The 9973-nt window shown below is 45.2% G+C and overlaps 1 protein-coding gene across 2 annotated transcripts; it reads right to left on the bottom strand.

Annotated features, from left to right (window-relative positions):
* Positions 1–7230: 7230 nt before the first annotated feature.
* On the bottom strand, positions 7231–9111 carry LOC123447212. 2 transcript variants are annotated; one of them, XM_045123793.1, is made up of 3 exons: positions 8898–9111; positions 8042–8535; positions 7231–7737 (listed from the first exon to the last, which is right to left on the bottom strand). In XM_045123793.1, exons 2-3 carry the CDS (start codon positions 8519–8521, stop codon positions 7585–7587), a joined length of 633 nt encoding a protein of 210 aa, XP_044979728.1. In that variant the 5' UTR covers positions 8522–8535; positions 8898–9111; the 3' UTR covers positions 7231–7584. The 2 variants fall into 2 exon arrangements, with proteins under 2 accessions (XP_044979728.1, XP_044979729.1); XM_045123794.1 differs by lacking the exon at positions 8898–9111 and adding an exon at positions 8760–8891.
* Between the last annotated feature and the right edge of the window lie 862 nt (positions 9112–9973).

A 9973-nucleotide genomic window follows, 5' to 3' on the forward strand; every position in this document is an offset into this window, starting at 1 on the left:
GGGCTTCTCTCCTGCGGATTCTTGGCGGTGCCGGCGTGGTTGCCGGGGCCCTACCCGCGGGTGAAGCCGGTGGAGGAGATTCGGATTGGGGGAAACCCCTTGGTTGGCCAAGGCCGACCGCGCCGACGACGACGCTTAAGGGCGCCGTTATTCTTTTTGAAGACGTCGGTATACATCTGCTCCTCTGCTCTCCTCCCTTGCCTCTTGGGTGAAAACCCTAACTCCGGTGGGCGGCGGTGGCGTCCTTGACGTCGTGACCTTCCTGAAGACGTTGCCTTGAGGGCTGAGTGGTGGTGGGCACTGTATGGGTCCTGAACGGTTGCTGGTGGTGGGCACTGCTTCGGGGGAAACCCTAGGATCTGGTCTTCCAGATCGGACGATGGCGGTACTGTGGTGTCGTTTCTCTCTTGGGAGCATCGTTTGTGGAGCAGCGCTGGCAGACTGAGGCAGGAGGTGGAGCGGCTTCGTCTTGCACGGAATTTGGCTGGAGCTATCAAGTCATGCCTGGCCGACAGGTGCTACGCTGAGTCATGCCTGGTTGGCAGGTGCTATGCACGACAGATCTCCCGGAGTCTTGGTATCTGGACGAATGAGCGCAGGGCGGTGGCGCCGTTGGGCGCCGTGGTGGCGTCGACGGATGATTGGACTGGCAAGGATGATGTGGATCTCTTTCCTAAAGATGGGTCAGTGGTTCGATGATGATGGCGGCTTGCAAAACGTGTGCGTGAGGTGTGTGTTTTAGGTGTGCTGCACCGGCTGTTGTTCCCGATACGTTATGTGGATGGATTGAAAACAACACCGGTCTTAGATATGTGGAGTGAGAGCACTCCACATTATCGAGTTTGTAGGTGTGAGTGGTGGCTTTAGGTGGATTGATGTATACTCTTGTTAGACCTTTGTGGAATAATTAATAAAGATGGCTGCATGCATCGATTGATGCAGAGGCCGGGGTTTAATCTCCTTTTCCAAAAAGTTGGTATAGTAAAGTATACGTGAGAGACATACATCATTAAAAAATTTGATGTCATGTAGAATACTAGAGAAGCTTGAGAATACATGTAGAATTGATGTCATACTGATATATATTGTTCACTTGATCGGACAATTGAGTTGAAAATTTGCTATGTATGGATCAAGTAAAAAAACATGCAGTTTGATGTATGATGCCATGCATAAGTTTCATTAGCAAATGTCTCCCCAGAATCTTGATGATTCAAGCTCACCGTATGTTGAACAATACATTTATGGTGTGGTGGTAATAGATTGTAGATTGAAGCGACATTCAGAGAAATGTCATGTAAACTGAAACAATGTGAAGTCAGAATGAGAGTGTATGGTGAGAGAACTGCTAGTATCCAAACATGTTTACATTAAGTGTATGGAAGAGAATTGCTAGTACTAATTGTTGCAGTTTTGTTATTGTGTTATCATTCAAAGAAGTTTTTGATTGAGGTGACCATTCAAAGAAGTTAGACTGATGAGAGGAATTGATCAGTTCCTGTTGGAGCAGAAAGTGATGGTGTAGTCACGTACTAGGCGCAAGCCAAGAGTACATGAGAAGAAGCAAACGAGAGACAAGAGCTAGAAGTCGGGCACCCCCTCCTCCTGATTGGGACCTTACTCGTTTTCGCTTGCAAATTCGAATGCGACAACAACAAAGTGAAGATGAAGTACAGTGCATGGAAATGAACAAATGCATGGGTTTATATAGGTAGGTCGATATACTGATAAGAACACAAGAAAATAATACATGAGACGGAGGTGAGCTCGGGCAACAATGCACCCCCTACTTTTGTGAATCAATGTGCAACAATGTACCACCTACTCTCCCCCCTTGCTGATTCTTTCCACCCTATTATATAAACTTCGAAGTGTGAAACAAAAGAAAGGGCATAAAAAGGGTCAAAGGCAAGGGTAAGTATGAGACTGCAAGCATCGGAATGTCCGTTGTTTCTTCACATTTTAACTTTGAGTAAAATTCATCAACAATCACTAAAATCGTTCGTCGCGTCCAAAAAAGTCACTCAATTCAGAAACTGTATTGTTTGTGTTGACAAACTTGTTCCGCATCTGCACATACGGTCACCACAGACGTTTTCATATGTATTTTGCTTGCGTGGCACCGTACGCTGCCATGTCATCGTTTTAAGGACCGCGAAAACGAAATTTCGGAACTGGAGGGGGGTTTGTGAGATATTTCGTTTTAAGGACCCACCTCGGCTCGTTTCATCTGAATAAGAAAAAAAACACCTCAGCTCCGTCGGCTGATTGAAACCGGTCGGTTGCCGTCGTGACGTTGATCGCCTAGGGTTGATCGCCCTCCTTGCCGGCACGCCCTCCCTCCTTGGCGGCGCCGTCGATTAGAAGCATGGCGCCGCGGCTGCGACCTGACGGAGAGCCACCCCCTGTCTATGGTTAGTGATCGCCCCCCTGTTCCTGCCTGTCTGACGGCTGACGGCTGCGACCTGTCGATTCAAAGCATGGCGTCGCTACAGCCGCTCTTTCTTCATGTGTTCCTCATCCGCCCCACCTTCATCGCTCCTATTCCTATGTTCCTCATCGTGCCCCACCTCCATGGTTCATGTGTTCCTCTATTCCTGTGTTTCTCTGTAGATGAATTGCTTGTAATCCCTTGTGATCCGGTACAGAAAGTAGGGTTTTTGACGGGGGGGGGGGGGGGGGGGGTAGGCCCAGCTTTGTTCTCGGGTAGCGATGTAAGTAAGATTTTTCAGGGGGTATAACTGAATTTGTGAGCATTATGTGCTAACTGAATGTATGCCATGTTCTCGTGTACTGATGGTAGACAAATTCGTGCATAACTGAATTTGTGAGCATTATGTGCTAACTGAATTTATTAGCTAACTGCGTAACTCAATATATGAGCTAAGTGCATAACTGAATTTGTGAGAGTTTTAATTATGTGCTAACTGAATTTATTAGCTAACTACATGACTGAATTTATGAGCTTTATAATTATGTGCTAACTGATATATTGATTTTTCTATGCATATGTAGGTGCTGATCATAAGGATATATTCACTGTGGTTGTGAATTATGATGGGTTTTTCATTGGAGAAGGCACAAACAGGTCTTACATCAATGGACGAATGGCATGGTTTGATTACTGTGATAGAGGATATTGGTGCTTAAGCGGTATTCAAAACATGCTATGGAATTTGGGCTTTCATATTTCTGGAACTGCAAGGGTCTTTTGGTGCTTGCCCGGATTTGAGATGATCCACCTTGGCCTGACAGAAATTAGATCATGTGAAGATACAGATGACATGTCAAATGCAGTAACACTTGGCAATAAGTTATAGTGCCTTTATGTTGATACTGACAACAACATTGAGCAAAGCCAGCAAATTGGTTTGTTTGAAGATGATGTACTTAGGTTCCCTAGGGCTGAGCTGCCACCTATCATCAGTCCAATGAAACCAGACTTACACAGCTCAGACAATATTGCAGATATGTCGAAAAGACACGAAAAGAAGTCACCATTTCATAAAGATTATGGCACAGATTCAGAGTCAGATGATGAGGACTATGTTCCAGAGCTTGTGGATAGTGACTACCATATATCAGAAGATGATGATGATTTGTATGATGATTCTGTTGCAGGTGCACATGGTCTCAAAGGGAAGAAAATTGCAGAACCTGATGAGGAATTAGAACAAGAGGACTTGGAGTTGCCTGATTCAGATGATGAGGAATTAAGGTTGAAGTTCAAAACATTTGCACCAGAGGACATGTTGAATCCAACTTTCAAAGTTGACCAGAGGACATTAGAACTAGAGGAATTAAAGTTGAAGTTCAAAACATTTTTAACCAGCTCACAACAAGGATGTGCAACAAAAGAGATGAAGCATTGTTGTTCACGGGACCCATATGTCCAAAAATTCAAAAGAAACTCGACAAGTACATTGACCTGTCCAACAATTGTTATCCATTAGAAGCAGTAGATGGTGTCTATTCTGTTGCTAGCATGGGTAGGGACGACATTGTGGAGTTGCACAACTGGGCATGTAGCTGTCAAAGGTGGAATTTAACTGGCATTCCATGCCATCATGCAGTAGCATGTATGAGAGAAGCAAGACTTAATCCGGTGGATTTTGTTAATTCTTGCTATTCAGTTGAGAGTTATAAAAGGGCTTATGCTCACATGTTGATGCCACTCAGAGACATGACAAAGTGGAACCGGATTGTCAACTGCCCTAACATTGACCCTCCAAAGTATGAAAAGAAAGTTGGAAGGAAAAAAGAAGAACCGAAGAAAACAACCTGAAGAAAAACCAAGCAAGAGGGGAGGGGTCAAACTGTCAAAGCATGGAGTCATTATTCATTGTAGCCACTGCGGTCTTGCAGGGCACAACAAAGGTGGATGCAAATCTTATACATCTGGTATGCCACCAAAGAAGCAACCCAGGAAGAGGGGCAGAACAGTAGTAGCTGAGTCAGATGAGGAGAGAGAACCTGTGATTACTCAGGTACAATGAAGTACTTTCAGTTTGTCTGTTAATTATAATTCTGTTGCCTTTTACGTGCACTAACTGTAAATATTGTTAGGATCATACAATTCATGGTGATAAGGAGTATATGCTGCAAGGACAACATGAGGAGAGAGCCACATACACAAACTTGGAGGAGACCATGATGAAAGAGATGATGGACACTGTACGTTCCCAATACTCAGGCAATTATGTAGTTAGAGTACTCTTTTTATTAGTACTGCAAGAGAAAGAAATTATGCCACTACTAAATTATGCCATGACTAAATTGTTGCAGCTCCCACCTCCTAGTCAACCAAGAACTCACCCAGGGCCATTACCAGAAAGTACTTTCATTAGTGCTGCAAGAGAATCTGTTGGTTCTGGTCCATCAATTGGAAGCAACATTGCCCAGAAAGCACAACAAATGAAGCAAGAGAAACTAAGGCAATTTGAAGAGAGGAAAGAAGCAGAAGTCCTGAAGAAGCTACAAGAGGCAAAGAAGAAAGCACAAGAGAAGAAGGCTAAAGCTGCAAAGAAAGTACAAAGAAAGAAAGAAGTTGCAGAACAGAAGAAGCTCGAAACACAACAGAGAAAGGCACAAGCAGCAGAGGAGAAAAGGAAGGCACATGAGGAGAAGAAGCAAGCTCAAGCAGCAGCAAAGGCAGCTGCTGCAAAAGAAAAGAGAATTGAGCAAGAAAATAAAAAGAAAGTTGAGAGGAGAAGCACTATAAATGGTTCAAGCTGGACTGGTGGCTACCCAACGAGCAGAACATCCATGTTTGACATCTTCAGGAATTGATCCTTGCTTGCTTACTCTGATCTCCATCTGAGAGTTTTGGGTGCTTGTAATGCATTAGCTCGTACTTGTAATGCATTGGATCATATGGTACTCTTTCTCTTTTCATCATGCTTCTCAGAGATCATAAGATAGTTGATGTGGACACATTCTCACATATTGTCGAAGATTCTGTTCTTGCTTTCTTTCACTCAAGTTTTGGGTTTCAGATGCTCCATCCCTTGCTCCAGCCTAATGCATGCCTATTTTCACCACTTGTCATGTTGCCATTTTTTCTGGTAGTCGGCTGCACCTGCAAGCACGTCAGGTTTAGTTCCGGTGGCCGGCTGCACCTGCAAGCACGACAGGTTCAGTTCCCTCAGGTTTAGGTTCAGCTTCCGAACTGAACATTGCGTGCCACACAAAAGAGAACCTGTAGCCTGTCGACAGGTTCAGGTTCAGTTCAGATAGGTTTAGGTTCAGGTTCAGTTTCCGACAGGTTCAGGTTCAGGTAGCACGTCGTTCAGGCCTTTGGCGGCAGCTCTAGCCCATGGCGCGCCCCCTCTTGATCAGATCCATTGCATCTAGGTTGGGAGACAAGGAAGGAAAAGCAACCAACGGGCCGGGTTGGAGGTGGAACAGAGACTTTGTTTCAGAGCCTGTACGTACAGAGCTACCGTTTCAGAGCCTGAACCAGCGTCGCGCGCAATGGACGGCTATTGTCAGTTGGAGGTTGATCAGATCCTGTTTCAGAGCCTGTCGTCGTCGTTTGTCAGTTGAGATAAACCAACCTCGAGTCTCGAAATTTTCTTTTCGCAGTCCTTAAAACGATGACATGGCAGCGTATGATGAGTAAGACGGTGCCACGCAAGCAAAATACGAACGAAAACATTTGTGGTGACCGTATGTGCACATGCGGAACAAGTTTGTCAACACAAACAATACAGTTTCTGAATTGAGTGACCTTTTTGCACGCGACGAACGATTTTAGTGACTGTTGTTGAATTTTACTCTTTAACTTTCCATATTTCTATGTGCATGAGCATGAGAAGCATTAGGAGAAAGCAATGCAGCCCTAGCCGACCGGAACGTAACCAACCATCTATGCTATATTTTCTTCCAGAAAATTAGTATGTTGCAACTCTAGGCAAGAGGAAAAAGAAAGGGAAGAAAGACTTGGAACTATATTAGCAATTTAACATTCGGCGCCACTTTATATATGAATCAACATAGTGGCACTACTGTACTTGTTGTATAGAACAATATTCAACCATTTCCTTGTTGCAAAATGACCTCTGGGTTCACTGAATCAACATAGCATCGCTGTACTTGCTGTACTTGCAATAACATAGACAGGATCATAACAGCATTTAGTTGCGACCAGCTTTTGGCAAATGGAGGATGGTAGTTTCCAACTTCTAAGGACAACAGTCTACTAAATGTCTTTGGCTTCCATGAAATTAATGATACAGATATTGCAATCTATAATTGGCTTGGCTCGGTTAGGAAAATAATAGTAATGGTACTAATGACAAACATGAGTAATAGGATATGCAGAACTGAGTTAGTTTAGACCGACAGAAATGCTAGACTATGTGTGATGTTTGCGCAGCAAGATTGGAGCAGCCCACAGGAAAATGTTAGTATTAAAAGGTGTACTGAAAGATCCAGGCTTTTAGGGATCATTTCATGCACTAGTGCTGTCTCCACTTACACCAGAACAGATGATTGAAAAGGCAGAAAGAAAAAAAAAACACTTGTTCTGTTTATATATCCAACAACCACATGGGAGTGACAGTGTGGAGATTTGATGAACAAATTACCTGTACTTTCTGTTTGGAATGCTCTTGAATTAACTATATCAGGATCAGGCTGGAAACATGGCACTTGTAATGATGTGTTGCCAATATTCCATAAAACCTCTGTGATAATGAGTCCATTCCTGGGATCAAGACTTCCCACCTATTTGAATCAGGACCGGCATATATCTCAAGCTAGCCAAAAAACTGCAGACAGGACTACACCATGGCACAACACGCCTGATATGCGAGTTCCACATAATACACAAGACAATATCAGGCATCATTGCATCATCTTGATGCGAGGTTAAACTGACATCATACGAAGATTACGTCATAATCTAAGCTGACACACTAAGTACCCACTTTTACACAGAAGATGCAGCTGGCCACAAGTAGTGCGCAGCTGCATCAAACTAGTCGATTGTTGTCACTATCACACATTTTTACGAGTGGAATGGAGCAAGCTTGCACTGGGGACTGCAATCTCTGAAGCCATTTCATAGACTGTCGAAAATGATCAGCCGTCGAACAAGTTGACCCTATAATGGCCAGCAAGGTTCTTGATGGTCCCGTTCTGCACGATGTTCTCAAGCATGTTGTACTTGTAGTAGTTCGCATCAAGCATTATCTGCTGCTGAGCCGCCAGCCCCTTCTCCTCCTCCAGTATATTCTGAAGGGGAGAGAAAAAAAACTCAATGAACTACGGCTCAAAATACAAGTTACAACCAGGGCGCAAAGCAACTGCATTGTGTTTTAAAGAACAGCACCATCATCAAAATCCACAACAATGTTGTGCATAATGTATGCAAGTTCCAGTCAAATGGTGCAAGAGTGATAATGAATGGTAAAAAGATATGTTGACATCTCTGGCTGCAATTGCACACGCCCTATTAGGTCCTAAATTCTACATTCCAGAGCAATAGTTTGTTCCTATAATAAGTACAGAGAGATCAGTCATAAACCAAGTACCTCACCTTGATAAGCGCCATGTTCTCTGCTTCCTGCCTCTTTGCGAGGCTCTTCAGCTTGTTCATCCCATCATACTCTGGATCTCCTTGTTTCAGCCAAAGGAACTCCATCTTGGAGCCAGGCGGGCTCGGACGGTCCGGAAACATTTCGGGCCTTGCGTAGCTGGCTCGGACAGGCCTGGGCATTCCGCCGATTATGAAGGGGAAATCTCGCATCAAGTCCACGGCAGACTTGGCCTGCGACTCGTCGTCCAACTCCACCAGCGCGGCGGCGGGGATGTCGTACGGGATTGTGTAGTTCTCAATGAACTCCACACTGACGACGTTCGCACACTGGGAGAGAGCTGCTCGGATCACCTGGCGGGTGACCACAGGGGAGAGGTGGTCGATGTATATCGTCCTCCTGACCCTCGCCTCGAAATCGGCACACTCCGTCTCAGCGTACTCCCCCGTCATGCTCTCGGCATGGTCTTCGGGTGTCGCCATGGGAGCGCCGAGCCCTGCAAGGCAGTATAACAAATTGCAACGATAATGACTTAAAACGGCTGATATTTCACTGTGGCAGCACGGCAAATGTTGTGCAATAGCATCTGCAGGTTCTACATTCATAATAAACAGAGCATGAAACTGAAAAACATAACAAGTACTGACAGTGGGAGGGTTGCCTATCGCCTGAATCGAGTCCTGAGGTAGGAAAATCGGGGGAACTAGGGTTTTAAGGTACCTCGTCGCGAGGTGAGCTGCGGCTGCCCCGGGGGAGCCGGGGGAGTGAAACCAGGGGCGGTTCTAGATCGGAGAACGCGAAGATCCGTCGGATTCAGCTGAGGGGATGGCCATGGCGGGAGGAAAAACAGCGTCGTACCTCGAAATCTGGAGATTGCGTTCGGGCGGAGACGGCAGGGGCGCCGCGAGGAAGGATGGCGGCGACGTGGGTGGAGGGTTGGGGGAGAGAAGCGGCGATGGCGGCGACGCAGCGTCGGCGGTGGCCGCCTTGGGCAGAACGGAGGCTCGCAGCTCAGGCGAGGAAGAGGAAATGGTGGTACGGGAACGGGACGGTTGGGGGTGCGAACGTTAGGTAGGAAACTAGTAAAGGTGTAAAAAAATATGCTTAGACACTTGAAAAAAACTACCACTAAAACAACATTGCAATCAGTCAAACAGCCATATAAAAATAAATTTTTCAAATAATTTTGGTTTAAAATAATTTTTCAGTTCCTACATCCAATATCATTATCAGAAAACAAACTAATAAGTAAACATGGATATGCTCTTTCTTGATTTTCCACATGGCAAGTTGAACTTTCTTGATTTTCCACATGGCAAGTTGAAACACTTTTTGTTGTGAAAATCGAAGTACAGTATCAAAAGTATTGAGATAAGATTTCCAATCAAAGTTGACAAATGATATTGATTTAAATAGTCAACAAAACAATGCTATCAAATCTGATTGCTGCATGTCTAAGGCTCAATGTTTATACATTTCATGGTAATTAAAGTAGAATAATTAAAATTTCTATGACAGTTATGAGTATATCAGGACTAAATGAAACATGTACATGCCGACCATCATTTTCTTAAGTATTTCCCTTTGCTATTATTTCAAGCTGCATAGGATCCGGCAGCGTCCTGCAGGTGAGCGCCTCCTCTCTATTCCCGGATCCGTCTGTGCCGCGCTCCGGTTTCCAAAATCTCTTTCCCCCTTCTTCTCTCCATGCTCGCTCCCCTTCCGATTTCGCGGCCGGATTTCACCCCCACCACCGTCGTCTTCGATTCCCCTCCCCGCCATCAGATTCTTGGACCTTCATTGTTCTTCTCGGCTCCCCCAAATTTCCGGCTTGGATCTGAGGGCCTCCGTCCATCCTGGATTCCGCAGGAATCCCCACCTAACGCCCCTCCCGCACGCACCAACGAACAGCAGATCCGCTCACACTTGCAACC

The sequence above is a fragment of the Hordeum vulgare genome, chromosome 4H, assembly GCF_904849725.1.
Source record: "Hordeum vulgare subsp. vulgare chromosome 4H, MorexV3_pseudomolecules_assembly, whole genome shotgun sequence".
In the NCBI taxonomy this organism is placed as follows: Eukaryota; Viridiplantae; Streptophyta; class Magnoliopsida; order Poales; family Poaceae; genus Hordeum; species Hordeum vulgare.